This window comes from Mixophyes fleayi, chromosome 2 (genome assembly GCF_038048845.1).
Source record: "Mixophyes fleayi isolate aMixFle1 chromosome 2, aMixFle1.hap1, whole genome shotgun sequence".
NCBI classification, from domain to species: domain Eukaryota; kingdom Metazoa; phylum Chordata; class Amphibia; order Anura; family Limnodynastidae; genus Mixophyes; species Mixophyes fleayi.
In genome coordinates, this window is record NC_134403.1 from 149,048,811 (window position 1) to 149,071,897 (window position 23,087).

The window sequence follows — 23,087 nt, forward strand, 5'->3', positions numbered from 1 at the left end:
GGATCAGCAGTAGATGGATGAGTAGCGCTGAGAAGTAACAGCAGCGGGTCTCTGCGGGAACACGGAGGTAGCCAATAGCAACCAGCAGGTGCAGTAACGATGGGACACCGGAGCAGAGTTGAACTGGAACAGTTGATCACGGAGAGTAGCGGGTAGCAATAGTGGCAGCAGACTCAAGGAAACACGGGAGAGTTGACAAGGACTGAAGACTGAAGCGCACAGAGGCAGCGGATAGGAATCAGCTAAACAGTCACGATGAAACACAGACGGGTTGCAGGTTGAAGACTGTAGTGCACGGAGGCAGCGGATAGGAATCAGCTAGCAGTCACGATGATGAAACACAGACGAGTTGCACGTTGAAGACTGTAGTGCACGGAGGCAGCGGATAGGAATCAGCCAAACAGTCACGATGATGAAACACAGACGAGTTGCAGGTTGAAGCCTGTAGTGCACGGAGGCAGCGGATAGGAATCAGCTGGCAGTCACAATCATGAACAGGTGAGTGGATGTGAATGAAAGACTGTAGTGCACGGAGGCAGCGGATAGGCATCAGCTAACAGTCCCAATGATACATGGTAGAGTTGAAGTGGTTAGAAGACTGTAGTGCACGGAGGCAGCGGATAGGAATCAGCTCACAGTCACGATGATACAGTAGATGGTAGAAGTGGTATGAAGACTGTAGTGCACGGAGGCAGCGGATAGGAATCAGCTCACAGTCACGATGATACAGTAGATGGTAGAAGTGGTATGGGAACCACAGTAGTAGAAGTGGTTTGGAAACCACAGAGGTAGAAGTGGTTTGGAAACCACAGGAATCAGCTGGGCTGAATAAACGAGGAAACACAGGAACACCTTCAGAGACTCATGGGGAATGAGACTCCAAGATCAGGCAACGTGGTGTTGACCACAGGTGCTTAATATAGGGAGGTTGCCTGATCTGCCAATTAAGTTAAAGGAACATACACTGAAGGTATAGAAAGGGCTGCGCATGCGCAGTCCCTCAGGATGGAGGACGGCCACGGTTCCTAAATGTCCGGGAAGAAGCACTCACAGTCCGGTGAGTGACACCCTGCTAGGAGAAGAGTGATATAATCAAACATATATAGCCTTCAAACCTAAAGTCCAGCATATTCTTTGCAGAGATCCTCAATTAGAGAACCATATATTCCCAAAATAGTAACACTTAGATGGAGATCCAATCCCAGTGTTAGGAACCCCTCTAGCCGGTACAGCACAACCCGGAGTCTGCTCTGCCAGTCAGGTGTTCACTGGAGCCCCTAGTGGTGGGGACAGACTTGGCCGCAGACTAGCAGATGGTCGTGAAGTGCGTACCGACTAGGGAGAACCCAGGAAAGCGGAGTAAAGTCCAGGCAAGGGTCGAGGGCCGGCAGCAGACAGGGAATCCAATACCCAATCCGGGGTCAAGGGTCACAGGCACGGTAGCTAGGTCCAGATACAGGCAAGAAGGTCAGGGTCACAAGATACACAGGCAGGGTCCAAATCCGGGCAAGGGGTCATACACAGGCAATCAGTCCAACAGGTTTTCACCAATACAAAGCAGGAGCAGGTAAAGCTGACAGGCAAACTGGATGCTATAACTGGCAGGGAGGCTAAGCCCTCCCTGCCTTATATACAGACTTTGGCCAATCAGGGCTTAGTCCTGCAATACATCATAGACCATGCCCCTGGTATTAATTAGCCCGCAGGCTATCCTAGCACATGCGCCCGGCTGCCTCACTTGCCAGGACGCACCGCTAGTTACACTGATGAAGACCGGGACGTTCACTTGAAACAGGAAGTCAGTCGCGGCGGTGCCCGAGGCCGCCGCGGCTCCTGAAATTACCCCCCCTTGAGGAGGGGTTAAGGAACCCCGACATCCAGGTTTTTTAGGGAATTTTTTGAAGAGTTCTATTAAAAGTTTTGTAGCATTAAGTTTTCTCCGCGGGACCCAGGACCACTCTTCCAAGCCGCGATTCCTCCACTGTACCAGGAAGTGCACCTGGCCATGCACGTTCTTAGAATCGAGAATCTTCTGAATTATGTATTTTTGAGGCTTATTCCGATTCTGTACATGCGGACTTGGAAGCTGAGATTGACTTGGGTATAGCACAGGCTTAAGCAAAGAGCAATGGAATGTGTTTGGTATCCTTAATGATCCAGGAATTTTCAACCTAAATGCCACGGCATTGATCTGCTAAACAATGAGAAACGGACCAATGAATTTAGGGCCCAATTTCCTGCAAGGCTGTCGGAGCCTAATATTGCGTGTGGACAACCACACTTTCTAGGCCCACTTTGAGGGAACAGGTGGTACGGTGACGGTCCGAATTTTTTTTTTTGCAAAGAATGAGGCTCGTTTCAATGATGACTGTACTTTCCTCCAGGTGACCTTGAGATCCCTGGCTGTGGAACGAATTTCCGGAATACCAGCGGACTTGAGAGAGCACAAGGAATTGGATCTGGGATGATAACCAAAATTGCAGTAAAATGGAGAGATTTTAGTGGATGTATGACACGAATTATTATAGGCAAACTCTGCCCAGGGTAACAAGGAGGACCAGTTGTCGTGAAATTCCGAAGTGTAACAACGCAGAAACTGCTCTAAGGACTGGTTAACCCTTTCAGTTTGCCCATTAGACTGAGGGTGGTATGCAGATGAAAGACTGATCTTGATGCCAAGAAGGGAAAAGAAGGATTTCCAGAATTGAGCTATGAATTGGGACCCATGATCAGAAACAATGTCAACAGGAAGTCCATGGAGGCGGAATATATGCTGGATGAACAGGACAGCCAGATTTGGAGCACTAGGGAGCCTGGTTAGGGGTATGAAGTGAGACATCCTGCTGAATCGATCTACTACAACCCATATGGTGTTGTGTCCTGCAGAGAGTGGCAGATCGACTATAAAGTCCAGGGACAAATGAGTCCAGGGTTTTGCAGGAACGGGCAATGGAATCAACTGGCCTACCGGACAATTCCTGGGAACTCTATTCCTGGCACAACCCTCGCAAGAGAGAACATAACTCCTGACATCAGTAGGTAACGATGGCCACCATACAGTACGGGATAAGATTTCCAATGTTTTCCGGATTCCGGGATGTGCAGCAGTCTTACTATTGTGAGCTTCTGCATGAACTGCCTTCGTTAAATGAACCCGCACAAATAAACATCCCTCCGGGGTATTATCAGGGGCTATCCTTTGAAGCCTTTGGAGTGTAATGCTCAGGTCTTGGGTCAGCCCAGCGTGGATTATGGAAGGGGGAATGATAGGTTCCGGATTCCTAATTGGAACATGATTTGCCAGGAAGCTTCTGGACAGAGCATCTGCTCGGACATTCTTAGAACTTGGTCGGTAGGTGATTACAAAATCGAATCGAGTGAAAAATAGCGACCAATGGGCCTGTCTGGGGTTCAGACGTTTGACCGACTGAATATATTGTAGGTTTTTATGATCCGTAATAACGGAAATCTGATGAGTAGCACCCTCCAGCCAATGACGCCACTCCTCAAAGGTCCACTTAATTGCCAATAGTTCTCGGTTCCCCACATGATAGTTGGCTTCTGCCGAAGAGAACTTACGAGAAAAGTAGGCACATGGGTGCAGACGGTGGGTATGAGAGCCCTTCTGAGACAATATAGCACCAGCACCGACATCAGAGGCATCGACCTCAAGAACAAATGTTTTTTTAGGATCTGGGTGTCTAAGGACCTGAGCGGATACAAAGGTCTTTTTCAAGCTTTCAAATGCAGCTATTGCTTGAGGCGACCAATTAGTGGAATCCATTCCTTTGCGGGTCAGGGTGACAATAGGAGTCACAATATCACCAAAGCCACGAATGAACCTTCTATAATAATTGGCGATGCCCAGGAACATCTGCACCGCTTTGAGATTATTTGGTTGCACCCAATCCAGGATAGCTTGGACCTTAGTTGGGTCCATGGAGAACCCTTCCGAAGAAATTACGTAGCCTAGGAAGGATACCTTCTGCACCTTAAACTCGCACTTTTCTAATTTGGCATAAAGGTGGTGTTCTCGCAATTTCTGTTTGACGTGACCCCGATGTATAGTTAATGACTTGGAATAGATGAGAATGTCGTCTAAATAGACGACCACGAAACAATCAAGGAACTCTCGTAGCACTTCGTTAATCAGATCTTGAAACACAGCAGATGCATTACTGAGGCCAAACGGCATGACCAGATACTCGTAGTGGCCGGAGTGGGTATTGAATGCCGTCTTCCATTCATCTCCCTCTCTGATGCGGATGAGGTTGTATGCTCCACGGAGATCGATTTTGGTGAAGACGGTGGCACCTCTTAACTGATCGAATAGCACTGAGATGAGAGGGAGCGGATATGTGTTCTTGACTGTAATTTGATTAAGGCCCCGGTAGTCAATGCAGGGCCACAGTCCACCATTCTTTTTTGACGCAAAGAAGCATCCGGCACCTACAGGAGATTTAGATGGCCTGATGAACCCCTTCTCAAGATTCTCCTCAATATAAGGTTGCATAACCTTGGTCTTGGGACCAGAGAGAGAATACAAGCACCCCTTAGGTAACTTGGACCCAGGAATCAGCTCGATGGCACAGTCAAAATCGCGATGAGGCGGTAGGGAATCAGCGGCTTGTTTAGAGAACACATCCAGGAACTCATGGTATTGAGAAAGAAGCTGCTCAGGAAATGATTGCAGGATTCGGAGTGGCAAGGTCAAGCAGGACTGTGAACAAAAAGAGCTCCACTGAATAATCTCTCCTTTCACCCAATCCACAACAGGGTTATGACGAGAAAGCCACGGATGACCCAGAATCAGCGGAACTGACGGACAGTCAATAAGGAGGAGGGTTATGGAATTCAGAATGGAGGGCTCCTATGTTCAGTTGTAGTGATGGAGTCTCCCAAACAATTTTGCCTCCAAGTAAAGGACTCCCATCTAGGCCACAAACTGTAACTGCAGAACGAAGCTTGACCATAGGGATCCCGGTGGAACGGGCAAATCCGATGTCGAGGAAGTTGCCTGCAGCTCCGCTATCAATGACGGCCGACAGGGCCACGGAACTGGCACCGAAAGTGACTTGTGCGGGAATCAGGACAGCATTCTTTTGGGAAACAATTTGCAACCCTAAGTGGACTTTTCCCAGACATGCTCCCTTTTCAGGTTTGTATGGACAAGAGCAGGAGAAGTGGCCCTTATTGCCACAATAAAGACATAGGCCTTGTGACCGTCTCTTGTCTCTTTCCTCCGGAGGAAGGCAAAACGCCCCTGACTGCGTAGGCTTCTCAACATACTAGGAAGCTGGAACAAATGCAGATGAACAAGAAGACGCCTCTTTCTCTGTCCTCCTCTCCTTGATCCTTCTGTCAATTTTAATGGTGAGTTGCATAAGGCTCTCCAACGAGGTGGGGGAAGGATAATGCACAAGTGAATCCTTAATCTCCTCTGACAGTCCTAAGCGAAACTGGCTGCGTAACGCTGGATCATTCCATTCGCTGTCAGGCAAACCATCTGCGGAATTCAGCGCAGTATTCTTCTGCTGAGCGCCGGCCTTGCTTTAAGGCCCGTAGATGAGCCTCAGCAGAGGCAACTCGATCTGGATCATCGTAGAGGAAGCCTAGTGCATTGAAGAAAGCTTCCAATGAATGCATGATAGGACTCGACTGTGGTAGGGTGAAGGCCCAGGACTGGAGGTCACCCTGCAGGAGGGAGATGACAATTCCAACTCTCTGCTGTTCTGAACCAGAAGACCGAGGCTTCAGCTGAAAATAGAGTTTGCAGCTTTATTTAAAATTCCGGAACAGGGCTCTATTTCCGGAGAACCGGTCCGGCAAATTTATCTTGGGTTTATCAACCGAACCAGAAATGGGCAGTGTAGTCTGGGGGTCCTCCTCTTGGGCGGACAAACGCTGGGACAGTTCCCGGATCATCTGGTACTGGGTCTCAACATGACCCGCCAGGGCTTGAAAAGGAAACGATTTGGTTCCGCTTTCTTCCATCCCAACTTCGTCTCCGGACGTCTGTTTTTTGGGCTGGTTATAATGTTAGGAACCCCTCTAGCCGGTACAGCACAACCCGGAGTCTGCTCTGCCAGTCAGGTGTTCACTGGAGCCCCTTGTGGTGGGGACAGACTTGGCCGCAGACTAGCAGAGGGTCGTGAAGTGCGTACCGACTAGGGTGAACCCAGGAAAGCGGAGTGAAGTCCAGGCAAGGGTCGAGGGCCGGCAGCAGACAGGGAATCCAATACCCAATCCGGGGTCAAGAGTCACAGGCACAGTAGCTAGGTCCAGATACAGGCAAGAAGGTCAGGGTCACAAGATACACAGGCAGGGTGCAAATCCGGGCAAGGGGTCATACACAGGCAATCAGTCCAACAGGTTTTCACCAATACAAAGCAGCAGCAGGTAAAGCTGACAGGCAAACTGGACGCTATAACCGGCAGGGAGGCTAAGCCCGCAGGCTATCCTAGCGCATGCGCCCGGCTCCCTCACTTGCCGGGGCGCACCGCTAGTTACACTCGGCGTCCGGCCGTTGCCTTGGCCCGAGAAACCGGAAGTGACGCCCCGGTCGTCATGGAGACGGCCGGGACGTTCACTTGAAACAGGAAGTGAGTCGCGGCGGTGCTCTGAGAGTAGAACCGGGTTCAAGAAGGGATCGGATCTTTATAGTGTTGTGCATTAAAAGCTTGTTTATTATCAGAACCAATCCCTAATTTTATTTCTATTTATATATTCGTTATTATTTTTATTATTATTATTAACCACTCCCTACAGTGCCATTCTTTTGTTTTGTTTTTGTTTTTATTTGTAAGGTTTGCAGTAGGCCCTGAATGAGCTGCAGTGGGAATTGCCTATTTATTATATATTTTTTATGTTGAAGATATTTGTTCTAGTAGTGCTAGTTATATTTCATTTAATTTATATACCTTGCTTTTGTGGACATAACTCTTTGGTGGGCCAAGGTTGTAACTTTGCTCAGGAAGCATTTACTTCTCTCTTAAAAGTTAAAACTAATCTATGACCATTTACTTTCCTCAATTATCATAAACCAAAATGATCTCCCCTGTTTCAACTATGTCACGTTTTTAAAACCAAGCTGTCTGACATGTGAATTAGTAAGAAGACAGAGAACTGAACTTATTAAATGTAATTTAATATAGAAAATAAATCAACAAAGCTTAAGATAAAAATAATTGACAAATGATATACAAAAATATAATGCAATGGTGGCTTTTAAAATAAAAAGGAAAAACACAGAAATGATGAACTTACAAATGATTTCCGTTTGCTGGGAGAAGCAGAATAAAGGAACACTCCTCAATATGAAAATTGACTCCCAAAGTGAATAACTTGGTTACAATTACAGGACATTTTAACCCTGCGGTAGGTAGCCCACAGTCCTTACTGTTATGTCAGAACTAGAAAGTCTGTGTAAATGCAAACAGGCGCGGGCTGGGAGAGGGATGGCCGGGGGGCACACAGGCGGCCGCATCATATGACAGGGGATGCGGCCGCGTCATTGATGACGCAACCGCATCCCCTGTCACGTGATGTGGCCGCCTGTGCACTGACACGGCCGCATCTGATGTCATCAGATGCGGCCGCGGGGGGAAAACTATGTTTTTTGCATCCGGGGGGCAGCCGGCCGGCCTACCCCCCGACCCTAATAGCCGTCTGACCCAGCGGCCTGGGGGGCCCTTGCCCCTCGGTCCAGCCCACCCCTGAATGCAAATTAGGTATTTTTGACTCCTGTTCAAAACACCTTTTTTTTTTTTTTTTTTTTTACAGAGGCCTAGCTTTGCACCTACAAATATTATTTTACCTCCACACAACAGGTCATAAATTTCCCTTCTTTTTCATACCACACTTGGCTCCTATAATTAAGATATTGGAGAAAATATGATATGGTATTTTCCAGGGTCCTTATTTCACCAGTTTGTCATTAACACTTAACCCAGCTGACTGGCTCAGCAATCAAGATGTCTAAGACATCCCAGATGTTTGCTTCATATCACTGTCCATAAAGAGATATTTCAAAGACTTCAACGTTTGTGTCCCGTGCCATAAATTGATACAGGATGCCTGTCTGTAACCATAGGTCTGGGATCTCTTATCTTAAAAAACAACTCCTGGGGAGAAGAGAGGAGTTTAATACAATCAAAGGGACACATTAATTTAGATTACATTTTCAACCCCTGGCTGTACGCAGAGCTTCTCTGAGCTATTGCTATGAATTAATTCACAACCACATATTTGCAGTTTTATATGCCTAGAAAATAGCTTGCATACTGCATGCCACTTAAATTGTAAAAAGTTCAGCACCCTTGCAACTTCCCCATGCAGCTAAGCCTTGTGAGTTGCATACAGTGGTGGTGCCACATCTTGAGTACAGGTAGATTTTGTCCGAGTGACATGAACCCTATTATAATATTAAGTATAAAGCAGTCAGAGAAAAATATTCGCTTTTACGCGTAGAAAAAAAAGTGTAAACATTTTTCTTACCAAGCTCTGCTTTAATTTCTGTCCCATTAGATGGACCCAAAATTTCTGGAGGACTTTGTGTGTCTTGTACTGAAATGGAAAATATATAAAATTATTTATGACACACTGTAAACCTTGTTTATCTTCTGTGGATTCACACAATAGGTAAAGGGATAGCAACTTCAAACTTTTAAAACTTGTTTTAACTTTTTATTTGGGGCAGGAAATTAGTGTGAAAATCCTGTCTCTGATTTTTTAAATTGACTTTATAAATACTTGTTATAAGGGTAGAGAGTGTACATGTACACCCTGCTCAATGACATAATGACAGTCCTTTTTGGTCACTGACTTCCCTCTCTCCTGCCCTCTTTCTAATCAGAGCTTGCTATAGTAGAGTATTGCATTGTGAACACTATATTAATCAGCTCCTAACTTTTCCTACCTATTTGCATCCCTGCATACACCAATCACATTGATTAAATAGTGTATAATGTGGCAAGGTTGAAATGAGAGTGCAGTAGTAGGAGCCCCCTTTTCCTACCCTCTCTCTCCCTGGTTGTTCAGCTCTTTATCTATGCTCCCTGCTGTACCATGTTATAACCAAACATACCATAAACTTTAACCCATCTAGAATCAATATGAGCCAACTCTGAAGCTGTCAGCTCTATATGCAATCGTTTGCAAATGCACCTCCACATACTCTACATTTAATTTTGTATTATCTTTTCACATGATTATTTTTACATTTCTCACAGGACCCCTTTCTTAGCTTCAAAATTGATAGTTGTGTGCAAAATTCTCTATGCTTACTATTTCTATTACTCACTATTTCCCTCACCTGCTCCTGGTCACATTAATGATGGTCACATTGTAATTATTTGTTTTCTAGAAATGGTTTTATTAAAAAACAAAATCCATTCTGCATCCTATTGTTTCATTGTGGCAGTTACTTGTAGCAGTTGCACATTTTGGGGATCACTTAAGAGTTGGACACAAGTAATTTTTTTTGCACAAATTGTTCATTTTCATACTGTGCATGCGCACCAAAATGATTTTTGTGTATCCCATACTTGCATCTCCCTAGTGCTGGAGAGAAGGAATCAGAGAAAGAAGTGACATGCATGTGTGGGCAGAGCATAGTATGGGCCATGTTCACCTAAATGTGATTCATTAAGATGTGGATACCAATCTCTTGCATAGGTGTATCTTTTCCGGGGACTTGACTTTTACTATGTGACACTACAGGACCCAGCGGGCATGCTGCTGCTTGTAGTTCTAAAAATACCAGTATGCTCTGGAAGCCATGTTGAATGCTGGTGCTTGTACTTTAATAAGCTTCAGTATACCCAAGCAATTTATGGCTGTTAGGACTTGCTGGGAAAGTGATGCACCATATTAAAATGTTTTTGCTTTTTATCTGAAACATTACTTATCCCAACACCCACCAGTCAGGTGTGTTGGTAGAAACCCCTACTAGTGCTGGCTCCCTCTAGGGACTTTAGGCTTGTGCTGAAGAGGCTGAGGCTGTATCCCGTTAAAACAGGGGGACCCCACGCTGCGGGATTCCCAGTTATAGTGTGACCAGCTCTGGTGCTGGCTGCAGCTTTTGCAGTTACCAGCTGACGCTATAAGCACTGGTGCTTAGTTGATTTTGGGGGAAAAGGAACACAGTTATTCATTTATTTATTTGAAATATATATTAAAATACCAGTCATCATAATCAAATTGCTGATATATGGCTGGCATCTCTAATATGCAGCCCCATCATGATGAACTTAAAGCTCATCTTGATGTGCTTTAAACAAATGTTCATTTTGAGTTGCATGTATCTTAAAATATGTGCAACTCAAAGCAATCACATAAATGCGCCATTTTTGTGGCCGTGCTTTTTATGTGCATGTTTTGGATGCAAATGTCCCCAAGTCCAAGTGACTCCTCCTATCTGCTGGTCTTGCCATTCTGTTCTTGGGTCTCTACCTGCTTTGTCAGTACTTGTCTTGTCATTGATTCTAGCTACCTGTTTCTTGTCTGGTAGCGTTGCTTACCCATGTCAAGAGCCAGAGACATGTTACAAGATCTGGGGTCTCCTCCAGAGGGAAGGGAAAACTTTAGGTGAAAGTACACAATGAGGCTAGGTCTCTGGTTCATTGATTGTAGGTTGAGTGTCAGCCATAGTTTATTCTCCTTACCTCATGTGTAGTCCATATCTTGGCTTTGTTGCATTATGTTTGTCCCTTTCATGTTTGTTCCTTCTATGTCTACTTTGGGGTTTGAATCCTTCCCTGATTACAATCTGCTATGATGGTCCTCTATATAAACGGTCACTATGGACCTCATTTATTTTTATTGTCAAAATTGCCAGAAAACTTACCACCAACATCAACTTCAGTTGTTGCTCTTACTATCCATTCTTTTCCATCAATATAAAGAAGATAATCGCATATATAAGTTCCTGCATCCTCAGTATAGATGACATTAAAATGGACAATATCATTAATTATTGCTAAGGAAAACCTGTTTGGAGATTGTACATCTTCAAAGTTTGCAGTCTGAAATGAATGAAAATTTAAAAGCCAAATGTCAAATGCTGCAATGTAACAAGCAAATAATGCTGCAGTCATATCAGAAAAGTCCTGAGCCAAATATGTTATATCATTTGAATAAAATGGAAAACTGAACATATATTCCTCAATTTTGCTCTTGACAAGGTTTAAACGAACATTGCAAGAAAAAAGAAAATGTTATCATAAATGGGAAAACTCACAAGGTTTGGAGTATTGCGGCAATAATTCTATTGTCATAAACGTTGTTCACAAAAGTTTTATAAATGGTTCAAACATGAAGGTTGTTGAAAAAGATTTTTTTTCTTATAGGATGTGAAGTAATTTATAATGTACATTTGCTATTTTTTTATAGAAAATTTGTTCAAACATAATTTTAAGAGACAAATTTGTAAAGAAAAAAAAATCCCACACACTAAAAGATTTTGTTTTAAATTCTGAATACATTTTTTAGTATTACATTTAATCTTTACAGACTAATTCAGTTATTTTTCTTTATTTAAAATGTTTAAAAATAATTTTCTAATTACAGTCACCGTTTCATTGGGATTTAACTAAATTAGCTGAGATTCGTAGCAAAGCAATACATACTTGGCAAGGAAACATCATGAGAAAATACACTTTTGTGCAGAATATTCATTAAAAAAGATAAGCAAAATAACTCTATACTGCTCACACTGGTACACCCTTGCTGTTATCCCAATCTCCACTCTGATTCATACTCGCTTATTTTGTCGTGGATCTGCCCTTTTCCCACTAGATTGTAAAGTCTCATATTCAAGGTTCTTCCTACCCTTTGTTGGTTTGTCTGCATATAATGGCTTGATTAAAGTCCTGACATACGTCAGCTTGTGGGGCGTATCTACCATGAATTCGCACTGTGCATGGCCAGAAAACAATGTAAATGCTGTATGATAGTGATGACCAACACGCAGGGCCGGTGCTAGGGTCCTTGGCGCCCTAGGCACACTTTCACAAACCGCGCCCCTCCCCCCCCGGCACACTTTCACAATCTGCGCCACCCCCGACACACTTTCGAAATCCGCCTTCCTCCTCCCCACGTCTTTCCTTACCTTTACTTGCCTCCATAAAGCTGCTCCTCTCTGCTCCGTCTCCTCTCCTCCACTCACTGACACTGTCGGACCGTGATGATGATGTCACGCCCGACAGTCAGTCAGTGAGTGGAGGGGAGGAGACGGAGCAGAGAGGCAGCGGTGGTGATCCATAGCCCCTTCCCCCTCCCCGTGGATTTATCGGAAGCTGTGCGGCGGCCGTGGAAGGTATGGTCAGCGGTCGCCGCACAATTTTAAAGTAATTTTAATTCTGTGGCACCCCCCAGAGCCCGGCGCCCTAGGCAACTGCCTAACCTTGCCTAATGGGAGCGTCGGGCCTGCCAACACTCAGAATTGTCTCCAATTCTGATTGAATGACTGTGACACCATTTATTCGCTGTTTAGGAGGTACGTAAGCAGGCGCGGGCTGGCAGGTATCAGCCTGGTGGGGCGCTCAGGCGGTCGCATCACATGACACGCGATGCGGCCGCATCGCGTGTCATTTGTTGCGCCCGCCTGTGCGCTGATGCGGCCCCATCGCGTGATACGCGATGCGGCCGCCTGTGCGCTGATGCGGTCCCATCGCGTGATACGCAATGCGGCCGCCAGTATATTGAGCTAATTTTTCATCCGGGGGGGGGCCCGAACAGCCGTTAGACTGCCCCCCTGCCCCCCGGTCCAGCCCGCCTCTGTACGTAAGAAGTTTGATTTTGTTTACAACCTTTCAATCATGTATCTCAGTAGCTAGCACAGAAAAACTGTAGCACTGAAGATTATCTAACAAGTAGAGTATGTTCACATTTACGTTTGATATTTATTTAGTTATTTTAACAGAAGCAGTGTTAAAAAAAAATCAAATATATGTATTATATCCCAGATATTATAGCAACATTTTTTTGGTTTGTTTTTATATTGTTACTAGTTGTTATTGTATCAGATTGTAGTTTCTACCAGTAATTCATTGTAAATATGTATGCTTCAAAACAACTTCTGCTTGTATGTTTGTCTACATTTAATGTAAAAGTATACACTGTTAATATGGAACGTATTTCCACCCCTACTCACATTGTAACGCAACTAAAGAAACATTTGGATTTTAACACCTATGGAAATTCGCAAAAGTTGCAAACTCTTTTTAAACAAGTAAAATACACGCTGATCTCATTCAGACATAAATCAGGGTCATTATGTCTACTTTCTATGATAACATCCCAGTTTTTACCTATGCTGTATTTTCCCCACTGTCCAGCACTGTAATGCTTTACAAATCAAAAGAGATGGGTCTTGCTGATTTGGCGTGGTTTGGTAAATTTGGGCAGACATCATGCTGCACTCACACTAATGTTGCACATTTGCTCTCACTGTCTCTGATATCAGTGTCCTTTTTAAAATAAAGTTCTCAATCTTTAATTCCAAATTAAATAATTATCAGATTCATCTTTAATTCTTATAGTACTGTATGTCTCATCACTGATTCATTATTTTAACTACCCTTCTTTATTTAGTGTTGGTCATAAATGCAGGAGGCCCCCCTGTTCATCATAATTGAAGGTAGAAACACTGAGGGAATGCTAGGATAGGTAGAAAGTGAACCAAGAGAGAACTGTGTCACGAAGGCCAATGGACTGAAGGATGTATAGGAAAAGAAAACGATCCACATCGAAAACTGCATAAAGGTTGGGAAGGATGACTATGGAGATGGGTCCATTAGACTGGTATAAATAGATTGTTGATTCCTTTTGTGAGGGCAGCCTCAGTGGAATAACATGGAGTGCCATGAGGAGAGAATGTGAGATAGGCAACTGAACATAAGTTGTTCAAATAGCTCGAAGGCAAAGGGGAAGAGAAATAGGGCAACATTTGTTGAGAGAGACTAGGTCAATAGATAAATGTATATTTAGGATTGGCAATGTGAGCATGTGATTAAAGGAGAATGGGAAAGTGCCAGAGGAGACAGACAAGTTTAATATATGAGCTAGATTCAGGCACACAGTGTAAGTAAGGGAGCAGAGAAGGGATGGGGTCAAAGAGGCACATTGTGGGGTGAGAAAGTAAGATGAGTGCAGAGACTATTTGCTCAGTTATAGAGGAAAATAAGGAGTGAATGAGAAAGTGGGTCATGCATGCAGGGTCTGGCATGAGGAAATATGTTTTGATATTTAAGGAACAGTAGCACACAAGGGCAGGAGAGGAAGGTGGGGTGGGTACTAAGTCTTCATCTTTTTTCTTTTTTTATGTAATTCCATTCCTTCCACCACAGAGCTCACAAGATGACTGTGTCCTCCAGTCTGTTGAGTGACGGCCAGGCCCGGCGCTCCCATTAGGCAACCTTAGGCAGTTGCCTAGGGCACCGGGACCTGCAGGGCGCCGCTGCTGCTGACTAGATTTGAAAATCTAGTCAGCGGAGAGAAATGGGAGAGGTGCAGCGTAGGCCGGGTGCCGCCGCTGTTTCTTCACTGTCCGCCCGGCGCATCGCACTGTCACACACCTGATCACTGACATCAGTGATCAGGTGACAGGTCTCTCTACCCGGCGGCCGCGGCGCCTGTGCAGTATATCACACTGTCTGTCAGTGACAGACAGTGTGAATAAAGTTTCCTACCCAACACCCCCCTCCCTTCCCAGCATGCCACGGCTGCTCCACCCCTCTCCTTTGGTGTAAAGAAGCTGAGGAGCGGTGGGCAGCAATAACAGAAGAGCCTCTCTGCATCTGACCAGCATTCAGCATCCAAAACAGTAAGTATCTTTATCTTTTTTTTTGTATTATTAATTTAATTTTATAAAAAATGGGGTACCCAAAAACCAAGTGTGGAGGCCAAACAAATGTTGGGGGTGGGATTTTTTATTAATATGTCATACTTTATGGTCTATGTTCAATTTAAAAACTATGGTGGATAAAATAATTATTTTATTGCACCTCATGCTCTATATTTGACTTGCTTAAAGTCAATAATAGAGCATGACGTGCCAATAAAATAATTATTTTATCCACCATAGTTTTTAAATCAATGATAGAGCATTAAGTGCCAAATAATATAAATTTTTCTCCCACATAGCTTGAAAATTAAATATAGAGCATGAGGTGGAAATTTTTTTCAATGGTATAAAATATATAGAGTCATACTCTATATTTCATTTGCAAACTATGCGGTGGAAAAAAGACTATTATTTTGCACTTCATGCTCTATCTTTGATTTAAACACTATGGTGGATAAAATAATTATTTTATTGGCACCTCATGCTCTATTATTGACTTGCTGCAAGTCAAAAATAGAGCATGACGTGCCAATAAAATAATTATTTTATCCACCATCATTTGAAAATCAAATATAGAGCATGAGGTGGTAAATAGTAATTTTTATACCGTTTGCCACCTCATGGTCTATATTTTATTTTCAAACTATGGTGGAGAAATGACTATTTTATTGGCACCTCATGCTCTATATTTGACTTGCAAACTATGGGGTAGAATTTCTACACTATAGTTTGCAAGTGAGGCAGAGGGGGGTGCAGTGGTGTGAGGCAGAGGGGGGTGCAGTGGTGTGAGGCAGAGGGGGGTGCAGTGGTGTGAGGCAGAGGGGGGTACAGTGGTGTGAGGCAGTGGGGGGTGCAGTGGTGTGATGCAGAGGGGGTGCAGTGGTGTGAGGCAGAGGGGGGTACAGTGGTGTGAGGCAGAGGGGGGTGCAGTGGTGTGATGCAGAGGGGGTGCAGTGGTGTGAGGCAGAGGGGGGTGCAGTGGTGTGAGGCAGTAACATATGTGTGATGAAGGGACATGTTAGGGTCATCCATTGCCTTTAACAAGTGCATAATTCATAGGCTTATTGTTTTTAGGCTTAAGTTCATAGGCTTAAGTTTTTGGTTCCGAAATCTAACACCTGGATACCTCCCCTCTAGAAATCCTGTGTCTGCAGTGGAGTCTGGACAGCGTACTGCATCTGGACTGCTGGAGAAGGTAAGGCTTATATATTTTTTCTTTATTTTAAAACACGAAAGCACTAAGTCTAGTATGTAAGGGTCTGTGAGGCGGGTATTTGGTGTGTTCGCCGGGGGGTTGGTTTGAAATTTTGCCTAGGGCACCGAGAACCCTAGCACCGGCCCTGGTGACGCTGCTGCTAATAGGAGCCACGCTATCACAGGCATAGGTACACTTTTAATTATATTAAAAAGATCTGACAGATGTCTGATAATGATCACCAGGGCTGCTATCAGTCTGTAATTAGACTAAGGGGCCCAGACCCCCCCAGGTGATGCTAACCTGCAAGAGTTTGTGGAAAGTAAGAGTACAAGCTGCTTTGTAAAGTTCTGTTTTGTGGGGTGGTGAGACAAGTCTTTACCTTGTTAGATAGGGACAATGACAGTTGTTTAGAGCTGGGCAGGCACTAGGTTATTTTGGTAACCTGTAGATAAAACTGCTTGAGGTCATACACATATATACATATATATACATATATACATACATACATACACATACATACATATATATATACATGTATATATATATATACATAGATACATATATATCTATAATATAAATGTCAATTGGCGTGTGTTAATTTGTCTGTCTGTGTGTGTGTGTGTGTGTGTGTGGAAAAAATAAAACCAAGCTGCAGCTCCACCTGCTGGGCGGAGTTATACACTGACCTACTAAATTCTTAGTGTGTGTGGAAAAAAAAATTCAGAAAGGGCTGAAATTTGGTATACTAAGATGTTTTTAATTTGTTAATTTAATTTGTTAATTGTTAAAAGTGTTTATAAAGATTTAAAAAAATATATATATATATTTCTTGAAGGAGAAGTGACAGTTGGGAGTGGTTGGTGGTTGCCGGGGGTGACAGTGGGGAGTGGTTGGTGGTTGAGGCCCGGGCTATGGCCCAAATGCATGACAAGAACCTTTTTAACACCTTAAGTAGCTTGATTTGACTAGAATGCATGAGTATCATGCACGGGTTAACTTGTATGTATATATATATATATCTATATGTATATATATATATACATACATACGTACGTACATACGTATATATATATATATATATATATATATATATATACATATACACACACACATATACAATATATATATATATATATATATATATATATATATATATATATATATAAATATATTGTAACAAAAGGAGGCATTTAGCTGGCAATATGCAGAGAAAGCAGGGAAGTAGAGTAAAACATTTGTGCAGTAATGCACCTAGATTGAATGTAAAGACCTATGTATGAAAAGCAATAGTTTAAGTTTGGTTTAACTTACATGACTTGAAATCCTTCCTCTCAGCAAACAGACAGGGTGTGTCTGTTAGAATTATAGAGCCAGTGATGGGCGTTTCCTTTTAAAGAGAAGGTGGGTGTGTCACCTGTCCATCAAGCTAAGGCTGGGGGAGGAGTATCAGGTATAAAAGCTTGTTTATATCATTTGTGCAGGGAGACCAACGCTGGGTGAGCTGGCTGGTCCTGAGAGAGAGCTGGTCTATGTATAGCTAGCATTTAGGGTCTCCAAGTATTGCTGTGAAATCTGTACGGTGTCAAAAACATTTACCATCCTGACTATAAAACTACATAAATAGGAAGAAGTTGTTCGCGTGTACTTCTGCAGTAGCGGGCTCTTTCCACAATATATATATATATATATATATATATATATATATATATATATATATATACACAGTGTTAATCTAAGTTACTTCTATATTTAGATGCAGTACTTTTATTAAATAGCACTTATAGTATAGTTATATCACTTGGAAACAACTCACCTTGTACCATCTTAAATTTGATATATTCCTTCCCTGTTGACAGTTTAATGAAGGGCATGAAATGGAGCCTTTAATGTCGGTTGTAAAATAATGACTACTAGGACCATATTTTGTACAATTTTCCTTGGGCTGGACATGGATTCTAATTTGCATGCACATATTTTCTGTTCTGTATTAAGAAAAGTAAAATAATAATGTTTTTAAATATACAATAAAAATTATCAATAATTTACACACTATGCAGCTTTCCAAAGAAATACATTGGTTTTTTTTTAGTTTCTAACCAATTAACACTAGAAAAACTAACTTACAAAATTGCAAAATGTGCACCAGCCATAGTGCATATGCCACTTGTGCCTATCTTTTTGTTGGGTGTTGTGTTTTATTTCACATTTTATTTTGTGGCACTACAGGCCAAAGCAAGCCATGGGTGTCAGGGCATGTTGGCACTTGAAGTTCTCCAATTACCACCATGCCCTGGCTGCCATGAGTATGCCGATGCTTGCAGTTTTACAATCACCAGCATGCCCGGACTTTTAATGGCGGCCCAGGCTGGCTAGGACTTGTAGTTCCACAATCTAAAAGGTGTTTTCTTTATTTTTAACCCTTTCTTGCTTTCAGCACTGGGCTGGTTCTTCTTAGAGGGGGGACCCGCACAATTTTTTTGAAGACCCCACTAACTAGTTAATCCAGTCCAGTGCTGAACAGCCTGTGGTTGGTTGTCATTATGGCAGGGGTACCTGCTGTCGCATGTGTCCCTCTTCTATAGTGCCACCCAACCCACTGGTTTGCCTAGTGCTGGTTATGGTGAAATCAGGGGGACCCCTCGATTTTTTTTTTTTCCCTCCGATTACACCAGAACCAGCACTAGCCCGGCAGCGCTAGGGTTAATACTGGTTAGAGGGGATGACCTCATCTTTTTTTTTTCATTCATCTATTTTTATACACAATACAGCCGGCGGTTCCTGGTGCTGTATAGCCGCCAGACCCGCTCTCATTATTCCCTTAATACCTGCATTGTGAGTGTCGCCATTTATTGTGTCTGCATTTTTGCATGTAGGGATTTATTGTATCTAGTTACTGTTTATTACTGTCGGTCTTTCTTATATGTCTGTCTTTTATGTGTCAACATTTTCGTGTCTCTTTTATTGGTGTCAGCCTTTCCAGCATCGCAACTTCGTACTCCACGCCATGAAGGAAACCCACACAAACACACAGAGAGGCTATACAAAGTCCTTCAATGCTAACCACTGTGCCACCATAGAGCCCATAAACCATCTATTCCTAAAAAAAATATACCTCTCACTCAAAATGTCAAGTTACTGGGATAACTTACCTGCATAAGTAAGTTCCTGAGTGTCTCATTTCTACAGGAGAAAACCAAAGTGCTCTTCCAATATTTGATATTTTAAAGTTCTTGCTGATATCAATTTCTTCAATGCTTCTATCAGGCTTTTGTAAGAACCACTGGGTTTTATTTTCATTAAAAAATGACTTATTATAAATTTGCAATGGTTCATGGAATGGTAAATTACATTGAAAAAATACATTCTCTTCAGCAAATACCTGGTATCTGTAATTTGGTTCTCCATCCAAACAATTTGAAAAACCTAATATCACAAAAGTAATAAAAAATAAAATGAATACAGTGAAAGATCATATACATAAAGGTATATCATATAAGTCTTGTCATTTTCACCCAACTTCTAAACCCCCACTTTTGTCATCCCGCATTTTGAACTCCTTATCATTTTGAACTCTCAAACTGACCCTAAAATGTAAAAACTGTAATGTACACCACTTCTTTTAAAACCAGAATTAGCACTGGGATCTTTTGGGGGTGGGGGCTGGGGGTTAGTTCTGTGGTATCTGCAGGGACAATTCCCATAGGGAATAATAGTAGAGCAGCAATGTTCCAGTTGTAGAATATTGCTGGTCATTGCTACTATGGGATTGCCTGGCTGAAATTACTGAATACTGTATTCATTCTGTGTTTACATGCCCCTTTCTTTCAATATTCTGCTTCCCAAGCGTAAGGAGGTACATGTACCATATCTGCATATGGACGTAAGCATGCGTATATTTAGGGGCATGCACTGTCCAAATTTGCATATTTTACAAGAAGCAAAATGGCATGAGCCCCTTAGTGTTAAGTACTTTTATGGTGTTGTGGATCTGCAAAGAAAATTCCTGTTCCAAGCTTTAGAATGTACATATATGAGATAATGATTAACCAAAGATACAATCAGAGTGAGCTGGGCCAGAAAGCATGACAGCACCCGTCTCCTAGGCTGGTACAATTTTTGCCAGGCTGCGGCTACACATTACATGGCTGGTCAACGTGAGACAGGCAGAGGATGTTAAACAGCCATTCCAATTGGGTTTTATTATAAACACAAGTGGAACGGTTAAGGAGTCATTTCTACCTGGCTGCCCTCCAGGCACAGCCACGCACTTTGTAGCTGCACAGTTTCTGTATATGTTGTAATACCCAGTAGACGGCTAGTAGCAAGCTTTTTAGTGGATGACACTATTCATTCACCAGAGTATACGGAGGTCCCCCACACAGTGATTGGTGGGTAGTACCGGAGTTTTAAGGTAAATAAACCTACTACTATCTACTATCAGACGAGGTGTCGCGGGATGATTTTTTGATAAATGCTTACAAAAAATCAACTGTCATCCTTGAAGATGACAGATGCCAATTATAGTTAACTAATGAATAGGCTCCTTGTGTGTTGACATCAGGGAAAGTAAGCTTAGAAATGTGCTTGTACGCTGAAGTGTCTCCAATAATTAAATGCTGGTTGCAAAATTCAAGTGTTTTTGCGGAGTGAAAATGTTTGTCCAGTGCAAGGAATGCCCGTGACATTCACCGTGACACTGTGTATTCTCCATCATTTTATCTTATTTTAATATTTAATTTTAATAATTTTGCTTCACAAATTGAAATCATGTTTTTGTATTGCTCCACAAAACTAGATGCATCTACTATGTAGATAGCATGGAATGCCCTCTATCTGCCCAACTCTTTCCATTGGTCAGTACAAACACCACCATCACTACACCACCATCTTTCTTCAAATCCTTGCATTTCATGGAAAACAAAGCCCTTTCCATTGCAAATCAAGACAAGTAAAGTCACCAGAGCGGGCTTTGTGCTGGGGTCAGTCACTTTCCACTGTGTAAATTACCTACTGGGCATGGCCGGATTAAGGAGGGCACAGGGGGCACGTGCCCCGGGCCCCCCTCTTTCTGAGGGACCCCCCGCCGCCTGGGAGGAGAGAAGCGCAGCAGCTAGAAGTCGGCGATGTCAAAATGTACAGCAGCCTTGTGCTGCTGTACATGTTTCCTGTTGGCAGCCTGGCAAGGAGTTTGTTCGTCCGGAGGTACGTGCCTGCATTAGGGAGGGAGGGGTCTTGACACTTTGGTACTGATAAGAGGAAGCCTTAGCATTGTAATAGGAGACGTCTAACTGTCGTAAATGCTGTACACGGATGTAATAAACCAGCATGGCTGCTTTGCAGAGCTCACTCCCAGGGTAAGGAGGAGGGGTGAGATAGCTGCCCAGCATTTGGCCGGTTCAATATACAAGTAAGGAGAGTGCACAGCATAGGAAGGCAACAGAACCAAGTCCAGGGGAGGCTTAAGTCTGTCAACGACAGCCTGAGAGAGAGAGAGAGAGAGGTTATCTGCTGCTCAGTGGTGCCTATGACGATGCTTGTTCTGTACAGCGGTTTCACAATCTTGCTCAGCAAGGCACCCTGCACCCCGAGTCCCATTTTTTAAGTAGTTGGGTCAAAATGACGTAAGATATATTTAGACCCCTTCACCATCACATTGTGCCTCTTCATCACTGCGCCCCTTCGCCATCTCACACCCTGTGTCCCCCCCTTCAGCGTCTTACTCTGCCCCCCCTTCAGCGTCTCTCTGTCCCCCCCTTCAGCGTGTGTCTCTCTCTCTCTCTGTCCCCCTCCTTTAGTGTGTGTCTCTCTCTCTCTGTCCGCCTCCTTCAGCGTGTCTCTCTCTCTCTGTCCCCCTCCTTCAGCGTGTCTCTCTCTCTCTGTCCCCCTCCTTCAGCGTGTCTCTCTCTCTCTCTGTCCCCCTCATTCAGCGTGTGTCTCTCTCTCTCTCTCTCTGTCCCCCTCCTTCAGAGTCTCTCTCTCTCTGTCCCCCTCCTTCAGAGTCTCTCTCTCTCTCTGTCCCCCTCCTTCAGAGTCTCTCTCTGTCCCCCTCCTTCAGAGTCTCTCTCTCTCTCTCTGTCCCCCTCCTTCAGAGTCTCTCTCTCTCTCCCCTCCTTCAGAGTCTCTCTCTCTCTCTCTGTCCCCCTCCTTCAGAGTCTCTCTCTCTCTTTGTCCCCCCTCCTTCAGAGTCTCTCTCTCTCTCTCTCTCTCTCTCTCTCTCTCTCTCCCCCCCTCCTTCAGAGTCTCTTTCTCTCTTTCTGTCCCCCTCCTTCAGAGTCTCTCTCTCTCTGTCCGCCTCCTTCAGAGTCTCTCTCTCTCTCTCTCTCTGTGTCCCCCTCCTTCAGAGTCTCACTCTGCCACCCCCTTCAGCTCTCTCTGTCCCCCCCTTCAACGTCTCTCACTCTGTGTCCCCATCCTTCAGGGTGTGTCGCTCTCTCTCTGTCCCCCTCCTTCAGCGTGTCTCTCTCTCTCTGTCCCCCTCCTTCAGCGTGTCTCTCTCTCTCTGTCCCTCTCCTTCAGCGTGTCTCTCTCTCTCTTTCCTCCTCCTTTAGCGTGTCTCTCTCTCTCTCTCTCTCTGTCCCCCTCCTTCAGAGTCTCTCTCTCTCTCTGTCCCCCTCCTTCAGAGTCTATCTCTCTGTCCCCCTCCTTCAGAGTCTCTCTCTCTCTCTGTCCCACTCCTTCAGAGTCTTTCTCTCTATATCTCTCTGTCCCCCTCCTTCAGAGTCTCTCTCTCTCTCTCTATGTCCCCCTCCTTCAGAGTCTCTCTCTCTCTCTCTGTCCCCCACCTTCAGAGTCTCTCTCTCTCTCCCCCTCTTTCAGAGTCTCTCTCTCTCTGTCCCCCTCCTTCAGAGTCTCTCTCTCTCTGTGTGACCCCCCCTTCAGAGTCTCTCTCTCTCTCTCTCTCTGTCCCCCCCCCCCTCCTTCAGCGGGTCTCTCTCTCTCTGCCCCCCCCCTCCTTCAGCATGTGTGTCTCTCTCTCTCTGTCCTCCCCCCTCCTTCAGCGTGTCTGTCCCCCTTCAGTCTCCGTTCCTTTACTTACTTACATTC

The 23,087-nt window shown here is 44.0% G+C and overlaps 1 protein-coding gene across 2 annotated transcripts in view; it reads right to left on the reverse strand.

Annotated features, from left to right (window-relative positions):
* Positions 1 to 23,087, reverse strand: part of IL18RAP (interleukin 18 receptor accessory protein) — a 57,346-nt gene that overhangs the window by 32,335 nt on the left and 1,924 nt on the right. For both annotated transcript variants that reach the window (XM_075200202.1, XM_075200201.1), the window contains exons 2-5: positions 19,193 to 19,466; positions 17,857 to 18,025; positions 10,847 to 11,024; positions 8,497 to 8,565 (exon numbers count right to left, since the gene is read on the reverse strand). In XM_075200202.1, coding sequence (XP_075056303.1) covers positions 8,497 to 8,565; positions 10,847 to 11,024; positions 17,857 to 18,025; positions 19,193 to 19,466 — 690 coding nt within the window. The remainder of the gene's footprint in view (positions 1 to 8,496; positions 8,566 to 10,846; positions 11,025 to 17,856; positions 18,026 to 19,192; positions 19,467 to 23,087) is intronic.